General features: G+C 42.4%; 1 protein-coding gene across 6 annotated transcripts in view; it reads left to right on the forward strand.

Annotated features, from left to right (window-relative positions):
- Positions 1–27,761, forward strand: part of NUP58 (nucleoporin 58) — a 206,913-nt gene that overhangs the window by 154,380 nt on the left and 24,772 nt on the right. For 3 of the 6 annotated variants that reach the window (XM_029602562.1, XM_029602563.1, XM_029602564.1), the window contains 3 exons: positions 1,681–1,763; positions 16,492–16,693; positions 20,799–20,897. In XM_029602562.1, coding sequence (XP_029458422.1) covers positions 1,681–1,763; positions 16,492–16,693; positions 20,799–20,897 — 384 coding nt within the window. Of the gene's footprint in view, positions 1–1,680; positions 1,764–16,491; positions 16,694–17,496; positions 19,747–20,798; positions 20,898–27,761 lie in introns of those variants that run through there. The other 3 variants (XM_029602565.1, XM_029602566.1, XM_029602567.1) reach the window with 2 other exon arrangements.

The raw sequence follows: 27,761 nt of genomic DNA on the forward strand, positions 1-27,761 counted from the left end.
TTAATTCCCTGTTTGGATATGGCTTCAAAATGATGGTACACTAGACTTAGCAGGAACTGATCACAGGATTCTGAGAGCATTCTCTCTTGCTTACTGTATGCCAACTGAATGAGTTAGTTTATTCTTAGATTGTTCCACTGCCACTAGACCAGAACCACTTTGCAGAATTAAATTGATAAAAAAAAACAGTATATGCGGATTTATTATCACTTTTTAACAAAACTCATGCAAAAATCAATCTTATTAGATACAAACTTTCTATCTATAAATACATTTCTTTTATACCATCGTGCAGCATTTAAAATCACGACACTTTAATTGGCTACGATTACAAAAAAAAGCAAAATCTCCAGAGTTCTAAACAATACTGCAAACTGTGTCTATTTGAATATCACTTGATTGTAGTCTGTAAACTTATTGATGAAATGTCACCGGTGAACTTATTAATAAAATGTCTACTCAATTTGCTACATACTGGCTCAATTTATTTCTCTTAATTTCAAGATAAGGTTATTACCATTACAATATTAAATTATTTTCATGAAACCACTGTTTGTGACTGAAATCATGTGAAACCAAGGTCTCTTTTCAATACTTGAAGTTCTTTTGGTTTTCAACCACCACAAATTGCTATAGTATGTTTTTCATCACTCCAAACAGAAACCACACTTAATATAATTTTCTCCCAAAATCTTCCGTTTTGTTTTTTTGTTGTTTTTTCTTTAAGATGCTTGATCTTAAATTGCTCCCCACTACATAGGTTCACTTCTACAGCATACCATTCTAAGTTTCTCACTAGTGGTCTGTTTTGAATATCTCCCTCAAGAAACTTGGTTTTAAATGACTCCCCGTTACTTCAATTCTCTTCTAGAACATGCTGTTCGGAGTTGGTAATCATTATAGCTAATTACTGTCATGATTTTAAATGTGCAGTGGTATAAAGGATATTTACTTATACATAGAAAGTTTGTCTAAGATTGGTTTTACATGAAGTTTTTAAAAAGTGATAATATGGATATTCTGGGTTTTTTGTATTTTTGATTTAAGTATCTGGAACTGTATAGCGGTTTATATAGCTTTTTTTCATAATGTATAAGAAACTAATGCCACTGTGGGGAAGTAGCTTGGAACACAGGCACAGATACATGGTGGAAGACTAGGTGCTAGATCGACTGAAGAAAAGAACTAAACAGGTTACAAGAATTTGACAGTCTGTGGGGTAACATTGCACAATTATGTTGGCCTCAGGAAACTACTGCCATAGGGACTTGAGTGCACCTTTCCCCTTCCTCATCACCTAATTTTACTTTGACTTTTTACTTCCTCAATTATTGCTGAGTTAAAAAGATTTTAACCTTTATGTTTCTGCTCATGGCAGTATCATGTGTATTGTACAGAATGGGCTTGTCATCCTTTTATCTGATGAATAGAAAGTCTGGAACCTTGGCTCAGGAATGCATTTTCACTGAGCAACAACTGGAGAGGATGCAACATTTAACTGCAAAATTGAACAGACATAACCTGGAAATCATAGAATAGAGAATTATAGGAAACTAACCACATTTTCAGAAAATGACTTGTAAAATGTTTCTACATGGTTAAGAAAACAGAACAGAAGACAAATATATGAAAATTAAATATTAACATGAGTGAAGTGATGACATAAATATTGTTCTACAGATTTGTCTTTGGCAATGCAGAAGCTTTACCAAACATTTGTGGCTTTAGCTGCTCAACTTCAATCAATACATGAAAATGTTAAGGTAAGTGCTTTATTCCTCATTACAAAAAATGTTTTTGTGGTTTTGGATAATTCTAAAGCCATCTTTGTTCTTTAAACATTTTGTCTTGATACAATTCAACTGGTGAAGCTATGTCCATGTGATTTTGTCAGTCAAATTGAGAATTTTCTGATTTCTATTGATTAAGCCCATGACCTTTTTCAGAAAGTATGCATGCCTGTTCTGTTACCTTTCAAAACCTACTGCTGTACCAGTGATTTGCATAACCTCATTTTATCAGTGCAACAAACTAATTTGTATTTCCCATTCCTCCCACCCCTAGCTTATCCTTTAATTTATAGGCAGGTACTATTTAAAAAACAAAAACAACCCCCCCCCCCCACACCTTATTGAGAGTTTGATCATTACCCTGTAGGCCACTACCAGGCATAATAGTGAATTCATTAATACATTTAAAGGACATTAGACACATTCCTACTCCCATAGCAACCTAAAACTTAACTAGGAACCGAACAAATTTGAGATGAAGACAGCAGTCCAGCAGAAAGAGGGGGGGCTTCCCAGTCTTTTGCATCGAGTGTCACATGTATGATTTTTTTTACCCGCCGGTGAGAAATTGTACATGTGCATGCGATGCAAAGAGCTCCTGTCTCTCAGAGAACTAGTCACATCTCTGGAGGCTAGAGTGGCAGGCCTGGAGGAGCTGAGGCAGACAGAGGTATATAGATGAGACCTTCAGGGACATAGTAGCCAAGTCCCAACTTCAGACTGGCAACCCTGGTGCTGCCTTGGAGGAAGGTGGTCTCATGATCGGAGAGCATCAACCTGGTGCAGCAGGAAAGGATCCTGTGGCAAGGACCTGCTTTCCAGGTGATGCATTGTCCTTTTGCACCAAGGATGTGTCTCCAAGGTCTACTGCACAGGAGGGAAGGGTTAGGTTGGCTGTCATAGTTGGTGATTCGATTATTAGGAATGTAGACAGCTGGGTGGCTTGTGGGCGTGAGGATCGCCTAGTAACATGCCTACCTGGTGCGAAGGTGGCGGACCTCATACATCACCTAGATAGGATTTTAGACAGTGCTGGGGAGGAGCCGGCTGTGGTGGTACATGTGGGCACCAACGACAGGAAAATGTGGGAGGGAGGTTCTGGAAGCCAAATTTAGGCTCTTAGGTAGAAAGCTTAAATCCAGAACCTCCAGGGTAGCATTCTCTGAAATGCTCCCTGTTCCACGTGCAAGTCCCCAGAGGCAGGCAGAGCTCTGGAATCTCAATGCGTGGATGAGACTATGATGCAAGGAAGAGGGATTCAGTTTTGTAAGGAACTGGGGAACCTTTTGGGGAAGGGGGAGTCTCTTCCAAAGGGATGGACTCCACTTAACCAGGGTGGAACCAGAATGCTGGCGCTAACCTTTAAAAAGGAGGTTTGGAGGGAGGTATCTTCAAAGGATACTAATGATGCATCCTGACAGTGAGGTTCCAGTAATAAGAAAAGTAGTCCAAGTGCCTGTAACTAAAAACTCAGCTGAGCTAAAAAAAATTCTAACTTATCCCTTTCAATTAAAAAGCAGAATGAAAATACAAACAAAAAAACAAACTTTGAAATGTTTGTATGCTAATGCCAGAAGTCTAAGAAGTAAGATGGGTGAATTAGAATGTATAGCAGTGAATGATGACATAGACTTGCCATCTCAGAGACATGGTGGAAGGAGGACAACCAATGGGACAGTGCTATCCCGGGGGACAAATTATATCGCAATGATAGGAGCACCTGGGAGGCGGTGTGGCGCTTTATGTCCAGGATGGCACAGAGTCCAACAGGATAAACATCCTGCATGAGACTAAATGCACAATTGAATCTCTATGGGTAGAAATCCCTTGTGTGTCGGGGAAGACTATAGTGATAGGAATATACTACCGTTTCACCTGGTCAAGATGGTGAGACTGATAGTGACATGCTAAGAGAAATTAGGGAAGCTAACCAAATTGGTAGTGCGGTAATAATGGGAGACTTCAATTACCCCAATATTGACTGGGTAAATGTATCATCGGTACATGCTAGAGATATAAAGTTCCTGGATGGAATAAATGACATTTTTATGGAGCAATTGGTTCAGGAACCGACGAGAGGGAGCAATTTTAGATCTAATTCTCAGTGGAGCACAGGATTTGGTGAGAGAGTTAACGGTGGTGGGGCCGCTTGGCAATAGTGATCATAATATGATCAAATTTGAATTAATGACTGGAAGGGGGACAGTAAGCAAATCCACGGCACTAGTGTTAAACTTTCAAAAGGGAAACTTTGATAAAATGAGAAAAATTGTTAGAAAAAAACTGAAAGGAGCAGCTACAAAGGTAAAAAGTTTGCAAGAGGCGTCGTCATTATTAAAAAATACCATCCTAGAAGCATAGTCCAGATGTATTCCACACATTAAAAAAGGTGGAAAGAAGGCAAAACGATTACCGGCATGGTTAAAAGGGGAGGTGAAAGACCTGCACAGTTAAGCTTTTGCGGGTCATTGCCAGAGGATGTGGTAAAAGCAGTTGGCATAGCTGGCTTTAAGAAAGGATGAGTTAGTGAAGTCCATAAAATGTTATCCCATGCTATTAATGCCTGGTTCATCTATCTGTTGGGATCTTGCCAGGAATTTGTAGCCTGGATTGGCTACTGCTTGAAACATGATACTGGACTAGATGGACCCTCAGTCTGACCCAGTGTAGCAATTCTAATTTAACCAACTGCTCCTGCAGATATAACTGCCTCAGCTCAGGCAAACCTGGATAGGTTTGTGCCCTGCTTCCAATTGGGTATTGCTGATCCAGCTCCCTCCCAGATCTAGTCCAGTCAGTTTGCAGCTGCATAAAAAAAATAGAAAATTAATTTCCACTAACTTTATTTTGGACTATTCAAAACAAGCTGCGACAACTTTTAAGAGGTGCCAATATTTGACACCGATTCCCCATGAGTCTAACCATTCGGTTGTGGCTCGCCAGGCCCCAGCACAGTGTGCTACGGGGGCTTTAGATACCCTCATCGATGCAGTGCCAGTTGGGTTGAAGAGCACAGGCTCCAATCCAATGGACTGCCCGCCCACTGGAGTTTCTGACCAGCAGGGAGCTAAAAGCCGATGGGGAAGTGGTGAGGCATCTGGGCCACATTGAGGAACTAAGGGGGGGATAGGAGCACCGGTAGTTCTGGTGCAGCGGTGAATATGCTACGGACCCCAGTTGGCACACCCCAAGATCAGGTGGTTCCCCTTCCTGAAAGGGTTCTGCTGTCTATTGCCATCATAGTGCTGAAGATGGATGTGCCAGTCCAACACCAGTAGCACCTTCTGAGCCCAGTGTTAAAAGTACTCACAGCCCAAGGAATGAACAGCATCTGTGATCCCCCTCATGACCGGTTTCCCATTCATCTGAATGGTTTAATGGAAGCACCAGTTCTCTATATAGATACTATCCCAAGCGCAGTTATAGAGGATATTCCCCAGTCAGGCTGGGGAATATCCTGGGATCCATCTTATAGCCCCATTGCCTGCTCCCCGCACAAAAGGGTTCCATATTACTTGCCATCAAGATTCCTTCCTTCCTAATACTATTACCTGGAATACTCCCCATATCAAGGTAGTAGGAGCTACAGAGAGCGCAGGGACTATTCCCATTGCACATGAAATGTATACACAGTGGCCACCGGCATGACCATAGAGCAGCCTCATGTGACTCACTGCAAGCCGTGTCTGAGGATACGTGCAGCTTTTGTTTGCACACATTGATGGCGCGCATAACTGGGCCACACCAGAGCAATGAGAGCAATAGATCCCAAGCATTGGCACCTATTACGGCCAGCAGCAGTGCTGAAGTAGCAGCAGCTCAAGTACTAGCATCCCTGGCAGCTGAGAAAAAAGGTGAGTCTGCTTCTCAGAGTGCGGGTGGTTTGGTGCATGGGGAGCGCAGGCAAAAGGGCAAATGTAAGTGGGTGAGCTGTAAGCAGTCTCCATCCTCTTCCTATGATGGGTCGTCTAGCTCTTCGTCCTCCCCTTTCAGAAATTCTTGGTCCTCCATGGTAACAAGATTAGACTGGGAGGACACCACAGGGCCCTCAGGGTCATCTGGAGTAGAACACGAATTGTGAGAATTGGTGCTTAAATCACTGCAACATCGCATCAGGCAAAGGTATTATATTGATATCTTCCGATTGCTGGAGGGACGGGAGAGGAAGCGGGAACTGGACGCAGCTAAGCTGCCGCAGAGATAGATTATTAACTGGGTGCGTGCCTTTGCATGAATGACCTCCATGATTATTTATGCAGAACCCTCTGCAGTACAGCCTTTGTTTACTTACGTGGACACCATCTTGGGTGCTTATAAGGAATATAGTGGGTTTGCATGGCTAAACTATGATGAGGCTTTTCGTGAGAGGATGACCAGCAAGACTGCAATGTCCAGGGGAATCAAGACATTAGCCTATGGCTCACAAAGATGACAACTCGAGCGTTTGACTAAACCAACCCACGGTCCTTTTGGACCTTTCACGCACATGAGGAGCTGTCCAAGCACACACACATTCCCACTGATGTATGTTGGAGATATAACTGAGGAGGATGCTCAGCAAAGGACTGTAGGTATAAACATATCTGTAATTGGTGTGCAGCCCTTACTTGGCTAACAAACATACATGAAAGGACAAGGCCAGGTTATCGTGCTAACCCTGGTGCATTGACGAGAGATGCTCCCTTGACTAGCGTACCTTCCCGATAGGGAGGGAGCGAATACTATACTGAGCAGTTTCCAGGAGGGTTTTGTTATTCCACACATGGGCCAATTGCACTCTGGTAAGGTGGTCAGTGCTGCTGGGGTAAATTTCTGCCCATTTGCCAAGCCCCTACTTTAGCCTCTGATCCTATCCCCATTGGTGGTCATCCCAAAAAGGGAGTCTGGCAAATAGTCATACATAACCTTTCCTTCCCTGAAGGGTTTTCAGTCAATGACGTTATCCCATCGGAGTGCTGCTTGGTACAGTATGCATCCTTCAATAGTGCGTTAGATCTACTCAGGTCTTGTGGGCAGGGGGCACTCATGGCAAAAGCAGATATAGAGAGTCTGCTTTCTGGCTATTGTCAGTCCACCCATGCAGGTTCCCGTTGCTTGGATTCCATTTTGAAGGGGCATATTATTACAAGTGTCTGCCAATAGGATGCTCTATATCGTGCGCCTACTTTGAGACATTCAGTATTTTCCTACATTAGGCTACAGGGGAGGCAGCGGGCCTGAGGTCATTAGTTCATTACTTAGACAATTTCCTGTTTGTAGGAAGAGGGAGAACATCTAGGTGTGTTAGGCTGTTTGATTTCTGTGAGATGGCGCAAAGGTTCAGCATCTTCACGTTCCTGGGGATTGAGCTGGATTCCACCTGCATGGAATCTAGATTCCCACCCAAAAAACTGGTGAAATTGACTGATTTGGTGGCGATTGCCATGCGCAGCTGGAAAGTCACGCTGAGACATATGAGGTCCTTGATAGGAAGCCTGGCCTTTGCAGTGTGAGTTATTCCTATGGGCAGGTTATCCTTACACCGCCTAATTCGGTCCACATTTGAGTGAGTTCGCAACCACTACCATCTGTGCATCAGCAAGCCCATTAAGAAAGACTTAGTTTTGTGGCAGAGGTCCTTAGGGACTTCAACAGCATTTCAGCATGGCTTCCTAGGCCGGTCAGCAGCAGTGACCTGCTTTCTGCTCCTGAAGCTTCACTCTGACGCTTCAGGAGGCATCTGATTTCAGTGTTTACTTTGGATCTTGGTGCATGCAGCCTGTTGGCCAGATCATTGGGCAGCGAGTGATTTAATCAAGAACATCACATTCCTCAAGCTCTTTCCTGTCGTAGTTGCCATTCACATATAGGGCAAGGCACTGAGATGCCGGCAGGTAGTCCTGTGGTGTGACAACTCAACAGTAGTTCAATGCATAAACAGATGCCTCCTGGTGTCAGAGTTGCTGAGGGAGTTTGTTTTTTGTAGCTTGCATTGGAGTATTGTGGTGCGAGCAAAGCACCTTCCTAGGGCACTTAATGAGAGAGCGCAGTGGTCCCCAATCCTGTCCTGGGGGCCCACCAGCCAGTCGGGTTTTCAGGATTTCCACAATGACTATGCATATGAGAAAATTTGCATGCACTGCCTCCATAATATGCAAATTTTCTCTCATGCATAATCATTGTGGATATCTTGAAAACCCGACTGGCTGGTGGGCCCCCCAGGACAGGGTTGGGGACCACTGAGACAGCGGACTCTTTCTTATTGCAAGTGGTCTCTGTTCAGGAAGCTGGTACCGTAGGCAGAGACAATTGGAAAAGAGATCCTGGCGCAGCTATGGTCTTTTGGAACTGGACAACATGTGAAATGCTGTGAAGATTGTTCACACCATCCAAATGTAAACACCTACATCCAGAATTACAGCAAAGTGACAATGTTCCCATTTGAGAATGGTGGGAAGATATCGAGCCAAATTAAATCAAGTCGCCAAGGCTCTTCAGCACATTGGGGCTGATGCAATATTATTCGCGGAAAGTGGGTGCTGACTTTTCAGCGCCCGCTTTCTTAATGCCCACAAGGGGGGGGGGGCGCCATACAATATGCAAATTAGGGGGTCGTGCTAGCAAGGAGGTACTAGGGTCGCTAACGCGACTCCTCGGTTACTGACGGTCTGCAGGTTATGAACACAGACAATGATAAACTCGGCGTCAGTTTCATAACTGCAGTCAGCCGGTTTTGAAAACAGACGCCGAGCATATTGGCATCTGTCTTCAAAGTGGCCTGCAGAGATTTAAAAAAATTTTTTTTTACTTTAAAAAAAAAAAAAAAAAGTACAGAAAAGCAGTTTTTTTTGCTTTTCTGTACTTTTTTTCAGTGCGCGCAGCTATTAACGCCTGCTTCAGGTAGGCGTTAAAAGCTGAACGATAAATGTGCGTCTGAAAAGCACATTTAGTTTTTTGCATTTGGAGTGAATGAGTAATAGCCTCATTCACATTGCATTTGCATGTGATAAGCGCTAACTCATTCCCTCCGCGTCGGACGCGCATTAAATAGGCACTAGTCTCCCTATTGCAATAGGGGTGGATTAGTGCCTATTTAACCCGTGTCAGACAGTGGTTTAAACAGTGCGCTCAGCTGAGCGCACTCTATTGCATCGACCCCATTGGCAGGTAGCACATGAGACACAAGGGGGTAGATATTCACTGTGCAGGTGCTAAAGACATAGTTCATTGCCCATATTTTATAAATGCACTATTTCTACAAGCCATTCAGAGGTTGATCATTAATGTGGATGCATGAGCTTTAGCCTTTTGGTTTGGGGGGAGCTTGTGCATGGGCCGGATAATTCCTACCCTGGCCCGCGCATGATGAGATCCCTGTGGTGGCAGCAGCAGAGCCCAGGAGTGGAAATGAGAGACAAACAGGATCCAATAAAGGGACTAGGGAGGTGCCAGTAAAGGAGAGAGTGGGCTAGGGCCACACCTCACAGCGGATGACCAAGATGGGGAATATCAGGCCTGGGGATTGACGTGTCGACAGCCGGATATGACTTGGATGGGCTCTGGTGGGCCTGCTGCGTGGTGGTCCGCACAGGAACCCTCCGGGGGGGGGAGACTGTCCCTATGCCCGTGGGGCTTGGAGTGAGACCCCACATTATCTGCTTGGGCGGAGGAGAATTGGAATTTATCAGCACCTGTCCTGAAGTGCAAGAGCAGGCAGAAGTCACAGGACTCGATTCTTAAAAATAGGCTCCCCTGTTAGGATCATACATCTAAAAGTTATAGCATTACGTTTTTTGTTTGTGGTGTTTCTTGGGGCATTACTCGAGCAGAGGGGGAAGGGGAAGAGCCACAGGTGTCCGGGCTGCCCCAGTTAATAGTGGGAGTATTAGAAAGTAGAGATGTGTATCATACCGGTAATCGTTTCCAGTTTCGTTTTCGTAGAACCGCGGGAAATTTTTTTTCCCGTGGTTCTGACCATTTTTTTTTTTCGGCTGTCTCGATCCAAAAACCCCCCCCCCACCCTGATCCTTCAGATTTAATTATTTACAATGCCCCCCACAAAACTTTCCTAAAGTCCCTGGTGGTCCAGCAGGGGTCCCGGGAGCAATCTCCCGCTCTCAGGCCGTCTGCTTCCAGTAAACAAAATGGCGCCGGTGACCTTTTGCCCTTACCATGTGATGGGGGCTATCGGTGCCATTGGCCGACCCTTGTCACATGGTAGGAGCAATGCATGGCCGGCGCCATCTTAAAAAATGGCACGGGTCATCCATTGCTCCTACCATGTGACAGGGGCTGGCCAGTGGCACTGATAGCCCCTGTCACATGGTAAGGGCAAAGGGCTATTGATGCCATTTTGATTAGTGACAGCCAAAAGCCTGAGAGGGGGACATTGCTCCCGGGACCCCCCGCTGGACCACCAGGGACTTTAGGCAAGTTTTGGGGGGGGGGTCGGGAGGGTGAGGGAATTATAAATAATTAGATCTGAAGGGTTGGGGGGGGTCTGCGTGCCCTTTCTCTCCCCCCCCCCCAAAACGATAAGAAAACCACACGAAATTTCGTGGGGTTTTCCTATCCTTTTCGGGAACCCCTGAACCGCGACGAAATAGGAAATATCGTCTATATTTCCTATTTCATCTAAAACAAATTCATATCCCTATTAGAAAGGTCATCTACATCACTAAAATCTGTTAGTGATTTTAGCTGACTTTAAATTCCCAGAACAGCTGGGTAGATCTAGGGGAAATTTCTTTCTTCAATGAGAAGATAGCAAAAATGGTGGCAAATAATTCTGCTGTAAAGTGCGTGATAAACATACCGTATTTTCCGGCGTATAAGACGACTTTTTAACCCAAGAAAATCTTCTCAAAAGTCGGGGGTCGTCTTATACACCGGGTATCGTCTTATAGGGCACACCTGCTCTCTTACCAGTTTCTCTCAATCACACACACATGCTCTCAATCAAATGCATTCTCTCACTTACACACAGGCTGGCTGCTTCTCTCTCTCTCACTCACTTCCACTCCCCCCCTCCCCAAGCACAAATAGTAGCTGTAGCAGCTTCCTCCTCCAGCCCCCGCAGGCCAAGAAAGAAGAAACCCATCGGCCGCGGGAGGCTCATGCTGCTGTCTCCTTTCCCGATTACCAGCTCCTTCGACTGCTCGGGGCCGTTCCTGCTGTCGCCGCTGCAATTTTTTCATTCGGCACGGCTTTCTCCTTCCCGCGCACCGCACTGCCGTTGCCGCTGGGCTATCAGCACATTCAAGCCCAGCGGGAACGGCAGCGGTGCAAAAAAAAAAAAAAAGCTGTAACATCCGCGGCTGCCCTTTTCTTCTTCCCGCCCCCCCCCCCTTTGAACCGGAACAGGAAGTGATGCGCAGGAAGAAAGAGCCGTGCCGCGTGAAAAAATTGCAGCGGCGACAGCAGGAACGGCCCCGAGCAGTCGAAGGAGCTGGTAATCGGGAAAGGAGACAGCAGTATAAGCCTCCCGCGGCCGATGGGTTTCTTCTTTCTTGGCCTGCGGGGGCTGGAGGAGGAAGCTGCTACAGCTACTATTTGTGCTCGGGGAGGGGGGGAGTGGAAGTGAGTGAGAGAAAGAGAAGCAGCCAGCCTGTGTGTAAGTGAGAGAATGCATTTGATTGAGAGCATGTGTGTGATTGAGAGAAACTGGTCAGCGAGCTCGTGTGTGAGACACAATGAAAGTGACTGCTCAGAGATGACTGATGTGTATGTGAGTGTGAGAGAGAGAAAAAGCATGGAAGTGAGAAATCTGGGTATGTGAGAAAGCATGGGAGTAAGAAGCCTGATTATGTGAGAGAGAGCATGGGAGCGGGAGGGCTGGCTGTGTGTGTGTGTGTGTGCGCGCGTGCATGAGAGAGAGACTGGTTGATAAGGTGACGGTGTGTGTGAGAGAAAGAGACTGGTGTGTGTGAATGTGAGAGAAAGAATGTGATTCAGGGAATGAGAAGCCTGTGCACGTGGAGAGTGAGCATGGAAATGAGAGAGAGACTGGTGTGTGTGTGTGAGACAGAGAAAGTGATTATGAGAGTGAGAAGCCCGTATATGTACGGTAAGCAGAACACGGGAGTGGGAAGCCTGTGTGTGTGTATGGCATGAGAGAAACTGTTCAGGAAGGTGTCTGGTGTGTGTGTCAGACTGTTTGGGAAATGATTGGTGTGTGAGAGACAGAAACTGGTCATGGGGGCATGACTGGTATGGTGTGTGTGTGTGAGAGACATGGGCCCTAAGGAAGAGGAAGAGGAATAGGAGAGCTGCTGGAGGGGGTAAGGAAAGGTGGCTTTTTAAGTTTATTTTTCTTGATTGACTGCCATTTTAATTATTTATTATTATGTGATGTCTGCTTTTTTGAAATATTTTATTGGTGTTTGGAGAATGTTTAATAGTTTTTATGAGTTTTTAATTGTTGGATGTTATTCTGTTCATAGCTGTTTTGAAACATTTATTCTGCTTATTAGTATAGTTTTACAATTATTTATGTGTGGGGATCTATAGCTGCTTGCTAGTTCTGTTTTCCTAATAAGAGGTATATTGGTTTTTAGGGCCTGATATACAGTATTTGTAGTGTTGCCTTTTCATAGATAGGGTTGCTCCTGTTTGAGTGTAAAATTATTTTTTTTCTTAAAAATATGTATTAAAAAAGGGGGGGGGGGTCGTCTTATACGCCCAGTCGTCTTATACGCCGGAAAATACGGTAGTTCCTTTTTCTTATTAGAAGGTTGTTAAATCCTCGTAAACAAATGGGGACTTGCGGCTGTTTTTTTTTTTTAATTTCTTGATGATACAGTATAATCTCTACAATAATTTAAAGACAATTATCTCTTCTCCATCTCCTCTCATGATAATGGACTTGTCCTTTAATAACATCAGGCCTACATGAAACTGCTGAGCGTTAAACTGGGTGTTCTATCAAGGGTGTAGATTTGTTACACACTTTGCCGAGAACCCAATTCCATTTAGTTACTTGAGCATCTAATTGCAAAATCCTCAGAAAAAATCTGCTTTCTCCCTGCAGTAATATGAACATATTATGGAAGCTTTGTTATAAACACCAAAAAGGTAGCACAAGTTGGAAATGTGTGAGCAATAAGCATGCTCAGTTCAACTTCTTTGTGTCCGTTTTCCTACGTCCAATATACGTGCATGCATTTTCCTGTTCTAGATTTTCAGTTACTGTATGTTCAGTGAATTAGGAGGATAGCAGATGAGATCTTCAATGAATTTAGGGGCTCTACCTGAGATTTTTGTGACCGTCCTGAGCAGGAAGAATGGATTACTGAACATCTTCCCTTCCTTGGTAGCCAATAGCTTAAAATTCAGAAGAAAGTGTTTGATTCTCATAGTGCATTCTCAGAGACTGGTATGGTTCTCTTAGAGATGGCTCTCTAAATCTAATCTTTCAGACAATCTTGTCCATCCCAGCATTCAGTTCTTTTCGGCCTATTTTCTGTTCATGATCATAGGTTGACAATGGGAGGATATGCTTCCCATGCTAGCAAGTTGCTATGTATATAGGAGTAGCCTGGTGGTTGAAGCAGCAGGCTGAAACCAGGGAAGCCAGATTTCAAATCTCGTTGATGCTCCTTGTGACCTTGGGCAAATCACTTTGCCCTCCATTGCCTCTGGTACAAACTTAGATTGTAAACTTTTTTTAGAAACAGGGAAATAGCTGCTGTATTTGAATATAATTCGCTTTGATCTACCGCTGAAAAGAGATAAGCTGAATCTAAATAATGTAAATCCATAACCCTTGCAACTATGCTGAGGAAACTAGTGGATTGGGGTGTGTTTAAGGAGGTGTTTTCAATCCTGGTAGCTTATAGAAAGGAGTTGACCAGGTGGACAAATGTTTTTTCTTCTAGTGTGAGGACAAGTCTGTGCCCCTTTTCTTTTGCCATCTTCTACTTTCAAAGTCTGACTTAAAAAAAAGAAAATAAATAAAAACCCTCCATTAGGATCCATTCTGCTGAGTTTCGGGAACTTGATTTCTGCACAATCTTCAGTTGTCAAACTTATGTGGAGCCAGCTTCCTATAAAGGACACTGCATTGTCATGAGACATGAATATAGTTTTATCACTAATGAAAACCCTTTAAGTCTCTTGACTCTTGTGAGATCAAGTACATGATTATATTTTCAAGATTATCAAGTACAAGATTATATTTTCAATGGTGGTCACTGGAGCCCTCTGGATCCGTGAGCTCCATGCGTCGTTGACTGTACCAATTTACACTAAATTTCATCATAAGAGAATGGTGCATCCCCTCTAAATTTCTGCCTGGAGAAGTATTGTGGGTAGAGCAGCGGGCTGTGAATAGTGAAGCCAGGGTTCAAATCCTGTCACCGTTCTTTGTGACCTTGGGCAAGTCACTTTACACTCCATTGCCTCAGGTGTACAAACAGATTGTAAACCCTCTGGAGATAGGGAAATATCTACAGCACCTGAATGTAATCTGCTTTGAAGTGCCAAAACACAAGATATAAATCAAATTAATTGTAATCGGTCATCTATTTTCACTTGAAAGCACTATAGCAGTGATTCAGTCCTGTCTGTGAGTTTCAAACCTCCCATATCTGTGAACCAATCGGAGCCAAATTTTTGGGGGAAAGGTGGAATATAGTTCAGGCACTTCTCTTTTGAAAATTATCTGAATCTAAGTGTGAGGCCTTCTTTAATCGGGTAAAAACTGAAGAGTTCTAAATTCATATATATGCACAGGGCTTCTCATTTTAAGTGTTTATAAATTATAAATCTAATTGTTTATTTTCGAGCTAATGATGGGGGGGGAGGGTTATCAAAAATTGTTTTTTATCAATGTTTCAGCAGTGCAGGTATTATTGGGTTCCCTACAGATCAAAAATGCCCAAACCACCTTAACAAAAAGTAACATTCAAACACAGGTAGGTGAATCAAACAAAGCTTCTCGGCACAAATGTGTAAACCAGAATGTTAATCACAGTTACAGAATACTGGATACTTAGCTTGTAAGTACCGCATTCATACTCAGTATATTTGTCTCAAAAGGACATCATCTTAACTGGAGTATCTTGAAGGAACCCTTGTTGAAACAGCAAACACTAATATCCAAGGTCCACTATTGACAATCCTTGCTACTGATAACGGTACACAGACATTAGTTTGATTCACCTACCTGTTTTGACTTTTGTGTACCTTTCCTGGTTGAATAAAATACATACATTTGTGCAGCTGAGGAGTCACTAGCATGGAAAAGGGTCCAGGGTAAGCAAAGGAGGGATCTTAGAGTGCTGGGGGAAATGGTGCTTTTCCGATGTTTATCTAATTAACACTTTTTTTTTTTTTTAATTTTACATCAATATTTTATCTGTTAAAACCAAAAAACAGAAGCTGTTCTCAATTGCTTCCTTATCCTTAGGTTTATAAGAGAGAAGCTTTCTCCATTCAGTTGATAAGCAAGCTTGTGACCTTTTGTCTGATCAGACTAAAGACTTTAAAAAGTTCACACATGAATTTTGTGGTGGTCTGAGGACTGGAAGCTCACTTTCCCTGCACTCTACTCCCCCCTTCACTTGCCTGCAGGAGCTATCAAGGCAGCAAACCTTCCTTGTCTCCCCGGGTGTGAGCACTTATCTCTGCAGTGTGCCTAGGCCTGTAGGGACAGCACAATCTCTAGTTAAATTGTATTTCTCATTATTTCCTTGCAGGGTTGACTTTGGAAGGATGTATCAGAGTCTTTGCTGTTGTGGCAGTGATGCTGGTTGCCATTCTAAGATCAAACCACTTTACGTTTGCATGGCTGAGACATGACTAAAATACAGCCTACACTTTAGTAGAGCCTTTTTCTTTTGGTTTCAGTATTTTTTCCCTGCCTTCTGTATGTTGGCAAATGTTCATTTTCATGAAAAATATAAAAATTCCACCTTTTTTCTGATGAACATTTTTGGTTTTTTTTGCTGCCTTGTGGCATTAAGACATCCAGTAAGCAACTATTCCCATGTATGTGCCTTCTTTGAGGCTGCTTGTCTTCAGAGGAAGTGTAAATTGGCTACCTGCAATGTTCATTTTCTGATTCTATCATAATGGAATCATTCAACCCAGCTGCTGCCTCCTTTCTGACTTTGCTAATTGTTAAAGTAAAGGACTGTTGATCTGGTACCACAGTGGTCCCTTCCTGCATGTACCTCCAAAATTTATTCTGGAAAGCTCTCCAAGCATTTCCTCTGGATTTGACAATAGTCACATGACCTATGGTTAACAAGAAGATCACCAGAATGAATATGTAAATGTTTTACTGTTGTGCACTGACTATTGAAATATCTCATTCTCCTTTCCAGAGTACATCTATTGCAACCTTAGAACTTCTTAAACTCTGTATATCCCTCCTGAAATAGAGAGACTAAAACTACACGAATTTCCAGATTGCAGCTATAATATAATTTTATGGTAGTGTTGCATCCTAAATTTTGTGTATACTAATATAGTAGCTATTGGTAGATGACCACTTCATAGGTTTGCAGTGAGCAACCAGATATTTCTTTTAGATATTTCGTTACCTAATTATGCAAGGCAGCCTAATTTTTTTTGTTTCCTGCAAATATAGTATTTGCAGGAAATACAAAAAGGACGGTATTGCTTTTGTGTACAACAGCTTTGTATAAGTGGTAACACAAATTGGCACTCGTTTTGTTGCTTTGGATGTTGATTCTAAGTAAAATGCGCTTTCCTCTAGATGCTCAAGGAGCAGTACCTTGGCTACAGGAAAACCTTTTTGGGAGATGCCACAGAGGTCTTTGAGGCAAGACGATCTGAAGCCAAGAAGTGGCAAAGTACCCCACGAGTTACGACTGGGCCCACGCCTTTCAGCAGCATACCAAACGCAGCAGCCGTTGCCATGGCTGCAACACTTACACAGCAGCAACAGCCTGCTACAGGTCTGAGTGCATTCAAGTTATAGATTATTAGTGTTAATCTCTTTAGTAAATCTGTGTAAACTTCTGCTTTGAGTCTTCCTTTGTGTTAGAATATGAGTCAAAAATTGTTATGAACTAACTTATAAATACATATGGCTAATAGAAAATGCAGGGTAGACTTAGCAATAACTAGACTATAGTTAATCATGTGAACCTGTGTTAGTGATGAGTACTATATTACTCTAAATACCCTTTGGAGTATGAGCCTTCTCTATTAAAGTGCATCTCAGACCGTGCATATCATTTTTCAAATGTATGGTTACATTAAATATGTAGCTGAAAAGTAATATGAATACACATTACTTTTTATTTATTAAAAAATTAGTCTAAACTGTTATATACAGTTATGAATATAAAATGTAGCATACGTTACATTGTATCTTTTTAAAAACTAACTTGAGGGGAAAGGGTTCTATAATAGTTTATTCCTTATTGTTTACATTGTTTGTGGGATATTTTTCTTTTTAAAGTGACCTAATGAGTTACCGTTCTTGTCCAAAACTTGAGACATCACATTTGTAGGTAGTCGTTCATAATTAGTTGTTCTGAAAGAGCTTAGTTAACTTAGATGAATTTTACATCTTACATTTGTTCTGTCATCTCAACATTAATTTGAGAGAATAAGGAAGATTTTAATATGATCTTACAGGGATAAAATAAAACTTATATCTAAAATTGCCAGACATAGGTCTTAACATTTTGTGATGTGTAATCTAAAGTATCCTGTGTGGCACCAATTTTTTTTATTTTTTTTTTTTTTGAAGGTACATTCGTCTTTGCATTGCTTGTGTGTGAAAAAGTGAACAAAGTATTCACTCTAGCAGGGAATCCTGGTCACTTGCTCTGCTAGTTTTCATTTGCTGAGCTAACATGTATCTTACATTTATGCATGCTTACTGCAAAACGTATTGTGTAAAGTGATTTTTATCAAAGTATTTTTTCATTTGTTTTAAAAATGATTGATAGGAACAATAAGTGATAGGGTATCTGACAGTGCTTTAGCACTTGATGTGTCTAATTTTTTGCTCTTTCAATAATCAGTACATAATGTTGGAAGATTATAATATATCCAGATTCTGTGGTACCACACATCACTGGTGGAAGCGAATCATCAGCCTGCTATGTTATTAGAAAGTAATTTCAGTTTCAGGTACCAGTTTCTGCTTGCCTGATCCTTCATGGTTGGCGTTTAGAATAATTGTACTATATTATTACTAACAAAACATGTTTGATAACTAGCTCATTTTGGAGGCCTAGGGAGTATCATTTTGCTCTAAGGTCTTCCACCAATAGTGCCTCTTTATTTGTAGTATATAAAGTTGATGCACTCCCTGTACAGCAGCAGCTTACCATAGCCAAAGCACAGACTTGCATTTTCTGCCACAGTTGTAGGAAAGTAGCTTAGAAACAAACAGGACTGAGGGCGAGTCCCCATGGCTGAGGTTGTATACTGTACACTGACAATACAGATGCAAGTTGGAGTCTGCTGTCCATCTGGGCCAGCAGGGCTTCAGGGTCCTGTGAAGGCAATGAGTGCAGGCACTAGGAGGGAGGCTGGTGCTACTATCAGCAAGAGAGCAAAATTTGAGGAATTAGTTTTGGAAGCTGATAAGTTCCTGAGTGTTACCTGGACTTGGTTAAATTTTGGGGATGGTGGTGTTAATACAAAATACTGAAGAAAATTTGGGGGACAGAATTCCTGTAGTATCTTTTGGTACTACTTTTTCTCTGCTCCATAATGCCCTCAAATTGCTCTTTTATCTCTACTGAAACTATTTGAAATAAGTTTATAATGCTGGCTCTGCCATGTACCCTATTAGAATGCAGAGAGCAAGGCATCTGGAGTTACTCTAGAATTGCAATAGATTTCCTTATTTCAGCAGCTTTTCTTCCCCAAAAGTGCATGTTTTAGTAGCTCATTTTAACAGATTTGAGCAGGCGCTCTGAAGAGGAAATAGAGATGAATGTTTTCTCTATGTATCAATCTTTTCTGTAATATACAGTGGTGTCTCTTTTAATAATCAGATATTTTTAGGGGAGCTACCCAACTAAATATTTTTATGCTTCAGTCAGCTGAAGTAAATAGTATTAAATTGAAGATAATGTATAATCTTAGTATTCTAATGGCGTGCCATGGCTACTAGCAAGCGACATGATGATTTGTTTAGTTAGTGTTTTCTTTTTTTTTGATAAGTCCAATTTCTGATCAGGGTCAGATAAAACATTTTTAGATGCTTATAATTAGGTAACACTACATTCTGTACACAAACCTCATTCTACATTGATCACTTAAGGGCTCTGAATCGCTCTTAGCAAAAGTGCTACACCATTTATACGTTCTGCTTCAGTCCTTCACGATTTAATGCACTTATCACTGTTTGAAAAAGAGGGGGGAGGAAAGAACTGTACTGTGAAAACTGTCAAAAATTATCAGTGTTTTTTAAATTATTTTAGAAACTAACAAGTTGTAAATTTTGGTGAAGGATTATTTAAATAATAAAATTTTAGCATGAGACTATCAAGTTGATTTTGTCCTTCACAAATTAAGAATTAATTTAAAAATATTTAAGCTTGAACTAAAATGCGTTTTTGACAGTTTACAATTTAGAGTGAACATGCAGGAAGACTATTCTCTGGAAAAGTCATGAGACACTTCTGAATTTCATTATTGAGATTTTGAATGTAATGAATTGGTCAAAGGTGCACAAAACTGTGCCTTCTTAAATGTCTATAAATCTACTATAAAGTAGGTGGTTTGAGTATTTTATCTTGTAGAATGATGTAATGCAACAGTTTATTGAGTAGAACTCAGTTATCACTTTGTGTGAACAAATTTGAATTGTCATGTTACTGTGTAATTGACTTGCTTTAAGATGAACAATAAATTTAATGAAATAAAAGTTATTGTCCTGTTTTTTATCAACTTAAAAGTACTTGTTTGTACAAAATTGGATAAAATATTCTTACATGAGAAATTATACCTACTTCTCATAACCTAATTTTGTGGGTTCCTGCTTTTAATAAATTTAAAATTTGGTAACATGATGGTTTTCTGTCATGTTAGTGTCAGCTCCATTTTTATGTTGGGCCCTGACATTAACAGTCAAAAGATTTGAGAGTAAATAACTTTTGTATGTTCTCTGTTTGCACAATGAATCTTATGGGAAATTAATGCATCATAGAGAGAGATGTAAATTTCTTGAGTTTTGAATTGAGGAGGAAAATCATGAAGAAATGGGGAAAATTAGGAAATAAATTGTACTTGAGCAATATAGTGAATGGTGTAAACATGCATTTAAACTATTTTCGTATGAACGATTATGAAGAAATCTAATGCACAAAGTTTATAACAAAAACAGTATTACAAAAAAAAAAACAGACATGAAATACACTTGTATAAAATGTTATAGGCTATGACAGTATATTTTCGAAATGGGTTGCACGTGGAGAGGCATATGTTTGACATGATTAAAGCAGTTTCTAAAGAGCACAGGGTGGTTAAAACATTCAGAGGAGGATTAGTGAGCTTTGCCCATCTCATTGATCCACTATTCTGCTGAGTCATGCATCTTTCAAGAATATTCAGAACTACAGTAGTAGTCTTGTGAAGGTATACTACTGATTTTATAAAACTGGAGAAATGTATACCAATTCTTGAGATAAACACATGCATCAAAATTCCCATTTTTCCCAACCTGTATTTCCCCTCCCCAATTTAATTTTTCCATCTTTCGTCAGAATATAAGCTTGTCAGTTCTGATTTGGAATGCTTACCATGATTCCTCTGGTATTTTCTCAGTATTGGTATTATACAACAATAATGTACCAATACTGGCTAGCTTTCACTTTACATTTTGTACCTTATGCTCTTAAGTTTCTGCAGTGGATATAAGAAATGGTGTGAGAGAAAAGTAGTTTGAAGTTTAAAAATATTTTTGAGAAGTGTTAAGTACTACTATCATGAAGTAAACAAGATAAAGGATTTCTAAATTTTGAGAGTAAGGCAAGCTTTTTTTGTTTGTTTTTTCTTTTTTTTTTTTTGTTTGTTTTTCATTTTTTATACCAGGGCAACAGCCATCCCTGGGAGTTAGTTTTGGAGCACCATTCAGCTCGGGTATTGGCGCCGGCTTGCAGGCAGGCGGCTTAGGTTCTTCCAGCCTTGGAGGTACAACTTTATTATTTCTAATATTTCAATGTTATACTGTACATTTTAATCAAAAGCTTTCACTTTACTTGGAGGGCTATCTACTCTGCCAACACTTTACATACTGGAATTACCACTGTTTGTTATGAAACTTAATACTGTGAGTGAAGACTAAAGCCACAAGGTGACAAGTGTTAGAGCTAAAATGAACAATGATGTGTAATAGTCATAGGTCAGCGGTAGAAGCAGTAAAGACAAATTTGTAGCTTTTGGTAAATCTTACACTAACCATACTTTTTGAAGATGAAAATTTTTAAAAGAACATTTTTTTAAAAATAGAAAGTTGTTGACTTTTATGGTCTCCTTGCTGCTGACTCAAGTTGTTGGATCCAATCAATGAAACTTGTGGGCACAAATGTACTTAACTTGACCCTCAGGGATTCATAGATCTGTAAGGGGGAAGAGGATAGACTTTTGAGACTTGTACATGCAAACTTTTTGTTGGTTTGTTTTTTCAGATGTATAACGTAATGCATCTATGTATCAGCTGTGCATATCCAGTGGGGGCTATGTTCAGCTTCTGCTTTAAGTCTTTATACTTAGTGTTTTAAATTAGCATGGGATCGGCTTCTTGAATTTCTGCAAAAAGTTCCAGTACTATGACAGAAATAAAACATACTTGGGACAGATATAGAAAGCAGTGGGAGGAATAGGATCAGGAGACTGCTGTATTACAAACAACCTTTGCTTCCTTAAGGGGAGAGGTGTGAAGAATTTAAAAAACAAACAAACTGGGGGTGGGGGGGAGAACATGGATAAAGGAAGTACAACACAGGCCACAAGAATGTTGGGTTGATACCAACAGACTACAATGCCTCAAACAAACCAGGTTGGTGATGGCCAGGTGACATCCAGCAAGATGGTGGTAAAATAAGACCAGTACAAGGTTTCTAGCCCTGGGTGGGGGGATTCAACATTTGGTACCACTTCCCTCCACTCCTACCCATGGCCGCTACTACCCTTAACAGAAGGCTTGGGGGAGTAGCCTGCACAAAGCAGCAGGTGCTGCTCCCCCTAAAAAAAACAAAACTTGTTGGGCAGACTAGATGAATCTTTTTGGTCTTTATCTGCCATCATTCAGTATGCCACTATGTTGCTGATGCTTGCTTTTTACCCATCCACTCCTACCGTTCATGCTTCTCACCAGATCTCCACCACTGCTAGGATGTTTAGTTCAGGGGTGACCAACTCCTGTCTTCAGAAGCCACAAACATGTCTAGTTTTCAGGATAATCCATAATGAATATGCACTGCCTCTAATGGGTGAAAATCAGTCTCCTGCACATTCATTGAGGATATCCTGAAAACCAAATCTGTTTGTAGCTTTTGAGGACAGGAGTTGGCCACCCGTGGTTTAGTTCCTCAGAGATACTCTGTGCCTGAATACCGGAACTCTGAGCTGCCACGTGCTGTGACAGTCCCTGCTGCCACCATACCCAGGAGAGAGAAAAGGCTGCGCTGTGGCATAGCAGAGTTTGTATTTAAAAATCCATAGCTTGCATTATTTGTTGCACCATGAGGAGCTAGCAAGTGTCCAAAGGGGCAGTAGTGAGAAATTGGAAGATTGTTGCTATGAGGGGGTTACAGTAGAAGGTGATTTTGCCACCCCTTGCCCCATGGGATGTGCTGGCCCTGAGAATGAATTCTATAATGCATATTCAAACTCAGATAATGAACTTCAGGAAAGCAGGGGAGAGAGAAGCATATCATTTCCCCACCCCAAAATTATAGGATAGCGCTAACAAGAGTAGAACACAACCAGTGTCAGATTATTACAGCTAGAATTTTAAGAATACATATAACTAAAAAACAAAAAAAAAACTTTTCAAAGTGATATTTAAATTGAAGAAAAAATAAAACATTTTTACCTTAGCTTGTTTTCCCCACATATCCCTCTCTTCTGTTTTTGCACTTTCTGGGCTCTTTTCCTTGTTTCTACCTTTTTTTTTTTTGTTCCCCTCCTGCTCCTTTGTATGGTCCAGCTCAGTCAGAGCCAGGCCTGGAATGTATTGCCCATGAGTCTTCATTTGCAAGTGACTGGAGAATTTTCCCTTATTTTGTATCAGCCCCCAGAATACCTGGTCTGGTCATTGCAGTGATGGTCCCAGACTGGGGCCATGCAACGGGGCTTCTTCTGGAGCCCTGCAGTCATGGTCCTGGAATCTGACCACCAGGTTTCACACTTAAGCAATGAACATGACTTCCTCCTCTAGGGGGCTTTGAATGCTGCATCCCAGCTAACCCAGGATATGGAATCTAACCAGAGACCTTCCCCCAAATCTCACCAGCTCCCTTAATTTCTTCTAGCCTTCCATTTTTATCTTACTCTTGCCCTTTCTTTTGTGACTCATTTGCCTTCCTTCCCACTCCCTTCCTTGTGCTGTTTCTCACTCCCATGCACCTTATGTCTTCCTAGTTTCCTTGACTCTCCCTTCCCTCCTTTGTGGTTCTCCTGTCCCTTTACCTTCTCTCCCCAGTGTGCCTTCTGACACATTCTTCACCTCCTGTAGCATCCATGTGCTCTTCTCCTGTGGCTTCCCTCTGTCCCTCTCCTTTCACTACCTCATATCTCCTCTCTGCCTCTCCCTTATGGCTCTGTATTATCCTCATCCTCTCCTATCCTCATGCCACCTCTGTCTATTGCATCTCTCCTTTTTTTCTTAGTCCAGGGGTGCCAGGTTTTTCAGCAGCAATAAGCCCTATTGGCTCTAGAGGTAAGCAGTTTAGTTTTTATAAGGCTATTATAATAAACCAGCAGGAGGGCAACACTCAAGTCACTAGTTCACTGGGGAATCCTATACAGTTATGGCAGTTAAGAAAAAAAAAGTTACAGGGATATAAAGCAGACTAGGGATATTTAAAAGAAGCCCTATAGTTTGTTAAACTACTACTTCTTCAGTGAGCGCAGCTGATAAAGGGAAGAGAAGAGTCCATGAATTACAAGCTACAACTTTTCTATGGTCTCCCTTTCCAGGGGAACTTAACCTTATACATTGTCTCTGCGAATAGTATATAACTGAAAATTAGCAGCTCAGAATCCTATCAGATACAGCCACTAGGACTTCCATTGAGCGCCATGGTCCCGTCCCCCCCCTCAACACCATTGGAGCCGCCCTCGATGCCATCAGTGCCCTCAAGTCCACCGAGATGCATGCATGGCTGCCTTCTAGGTCTAGGCCAGTGGTTCTCAATCTTTTTCCCATCGTGACCCGCCTGACAGACCACACTCACGTGTGACACACTGCTAATTACAATTCACGGTGGAAAAATAAATAAAGGTCCAGTATTTTTATTAAGTATGACACAAGGGAAAGATGATTATCCCAGGACAAGCAGGATGCTAGTCCTCACATATGGGTGACATCATTGATGGAGCCCTATTGCGGAAAACTTTCTGTCAAAGTTTCTAGAAACTTTTGACTGGCACTCTGAGCCCACTGAGCATGCCCAGCATGCCATGATATTCTCAGCCACAGGGGTCTCCCTTCAGTCTTCGTTTTTCCACACTGCTGTTGGCATTGCAGAGCAGGAGCCTGTGTTAGTTTTCTCACAGTTTGTCTGACTAAAAATCAGATTTTAAAAAAAATTAATTCTCTCCTATATTGGAGTCTCTCGTGTTACCACCGGTTGGTGAGTAAATTTAGTCTCTTTTTTTTTTTACTCTTTGAGTACATTTTTTCCCCTCACGTTTTCTCTCGCTTTCATTGATGGCTGTCGGCGAAAAAATATGGCCACAGGATTTAAAAAATGTCCCAACTGTAATCGGACAATGTCCATTACAGATCCCCACCTCGAGTGTGTCCTTTTAGGTCAAACACACGACGTAACAACCTGTCCCAAGTGTGCTGAAACGACTGTGAAGGGAAGAAAGGCCCGCCAAGAAAAGATGGCGCATTTATTCCATCTACAGCTTCTGCCATCCCCTTCCACATCGACTTAATCGTCTCCGGCTGGAGTCTCCAGACGTATAATACTGAAAAAGCGTCGTCGGGAAGGCTCGGGGGATCATTCATCGCCGACACCATCAATAGCAGCGACGAAGTCAGCGACTGAACACGGTCCGAAGCATCGCCATCGGCACAGACACCCATAGATACCAGAGGCGCTTCTCTCTCCGGAGGAATCGACTGCGAAACTGCCTAGACTCCAGGAAACACCGGTGCCGTCGACGCCGAGGCCTTCACCCCATATCGAAGCACCAATCGTCGAACCCCCACAGGGCCCTTTGGAAGGACCATCGACACCGCCACCACGTGTAGCTGCTCTGCCCGCACCAGCTATCATGGAGGAATTGACAGATTTCATCCGTCAAGCGGTGCTCCAAGCATTGAAGGATCAGCAGACATTGATGCCGGTGCCTGCACAGATGCCGGTACCACAACCGAAGTCTATACCGAGGCGACCATTGATGCCGATTCCATCGCCGATGCCCGACCCGATACCATCGATGCCGATGTCACCTGGAGCTCCAGGACATCTGGAGTTCGCACTGTTCCAGCTTCTAATGAACAAATTTGATGAAATAGTCAGTGCTCTTCCATCGACTCCATCCAAATGACGAGAAGAAGTCCCTGGACGGATACCTTTAGATGATCCTCAGCCACGTCCTTCAGGGCTTTCTCGTCCACCAAGGTCGTCTTCAGCATATGGCAGACACCATACCGTTTACTCTGGTAGCTGAAGAGGACACAAGACAGCAAATACTGGAGGTCCTCCAATTCGTGGACCCTCCAAAACAAGTCTTGGCTATACCTGTCCACGAAGTCCTCCTAGACTTACAACACAGACTCTGGGAGCACCCATGCTCAGTACCATCCATAAATAAGAGAGTGGACACTACTTATTTGGTACAATCTGTCCCCGGCTACCAGAAAGCACAACTGCCACATCAATCAGTTGTTGTGGAGTCTGCACAAAAGAAATCTAAACGGATAAGTCCTCATTCCTCCACTCCTCCAGGCAAGGATCATAGATTCTTGGATTCCCTGGGCAGGAAAATTTATCAGGGAGCCATGCTAAACACAAGAATTGCATCATATCAGTTATACATGACACAATATCAGAGAAACCTGTGGAAGCAGATGCAAGATTTTTCAAATTCATTACCACAGCAATATCAAGAAGCAGCCCAAGCAATCATAAACAAAGGACTTGAAGCTGGCAAGCACGAAGTCCGAGCCGCTTATGATAATTTTGAAACGGCCTCCAGAGTAGCGGCCTCTGGTATAAGTGCGCGTCACTGGGCATGGCTTAAGGCCTCGGACCTCAGGCCTGAGGTCCAAGAAAAATTGGTTGATTTGCCATGTGTGGGCGACAACCTTTTTGGCTCTAAGGTAGGAGGATGCTGTAGCACAATTGAACACAGCAACCCTGCGTCAAATGTCATCAGTTCCACAGGACTCTGCTACACCATCATCTCGCTGACCTCCAAGGAAGGAATCTCGACGACCCTTCTATAGACAGAGGCATTATTACCCTCCAGCATCAAAAGGCAGATCTTCTAGGCCGCAGCAAAGATCTCAGCCCAGGCAACCTAGAGCTACTAGGCCTCAACCTCTACCGCAGACGAGCCCGGCTGCAGGCTTTTGAGGCCATCACCAGAGACCAAAGCCATCTCTACAACCCTCAACCAGATCTACCGGTAGGAGGCCGAGTATCCTCCTTTTACAACCATTGGGTACAAATAACAGACCAATGGGTACTCGCAATAATATCTCGAGGATACCAACTCAATTTTCTCTCAACTCCAAGAGATTCTCCTAAGCTAAGCGAAAATCACATAATCCATCTACAAGTAGAATTATCCAGCCTTCTGAGAGCCAGAGCTGTAGAGCCGATGCCCCGGACTCAGCAGGGCAGAGGATTCTATTCCCGTTATTTCCTCATTCCAAAGAAAACCGTAGGCCTACTTCCCATCCTAGACCTCAGAAATCTCAACAAATTTCTGAAGAAAGAAACGTTCAGGATGGTTTCTGTAGGCACCATGCTTCCACTTCTTCAAACAGGAGATTGGCTTTGTTCTCTGGATCTTCAAGACGCTTATGCTCACATTCCAATATTCCCTCCTCATCGCAAGTATCTGCGCTTCATGGTGGGTCATCAACATTTCCAGTACAGAGTACTACCATTCGGACTTGCATCAGCTCCTAGAGTATTCACAAAATGTCTGGCAATAATAGCAGCACACTTACACAAAGAAAGTGTCCAAGTCTTTCCTTATCTAGACGACTGGCTCAGCAGAAGTCAATCTCAACAAGGAGCTCTGGCTTCCTTCAGTCGGACTATTACTCTACTTCACTCCATGGGCTTTCTCATCAATTATCAAAAGTCCCATCTCATTCCGTCTCACCTGCTTCAGTTCGTAGGAGCAGAATTGAACACCATACTTTCAAAAGCTTTTCTACCCGAGGATCGGGCAGACACACTTTCCCTATTGGCAAACTCGCTACACTCAAAGAAACAAGCAACAGCTCATCACTTTCTAACCTTACTAGGCCACATGGCCTCCACAGTTCATGTCACTCCTATGGCAAGGCTAGCCATGAGGGTAACCCAATGGACTTTAAGATCACAATGGATCCAAGCCATTCAGCCACTGTCCTCTCCAATTCAAGTGACCCACCAGTTAAGGTCATCTCTACTTAGGTGGGTGAACAAGGACTACTTGTGCAAGGGCCTGCCCTTCCAACAACCAGTCCCACAGATAACTTTAACTACAGATGCATCCACCTTAGGTTGGGGAGCTCACATAAACAATCTCCAAACCCAGGGTACTTGGACAAAACTCGAAGCAACATTTCAAATCAATTTCCTGGAACTTCGAGCT

The sequence above is a fragment of the Rhinatrema bivittatum genome, chromosome 5 (genome assembly GCF_901001135.1).
Source record: "Rhinatrema bivittatum chromosome 5, aRhiBiv1.1, whole genome shotgun sequence".
NCBI lineage: Eukaryota > Metazoa > Chordata > Amphibia > Gymnophiona > Rhinatrematidae > Rhinatrema > Rhinatrema bivittatum.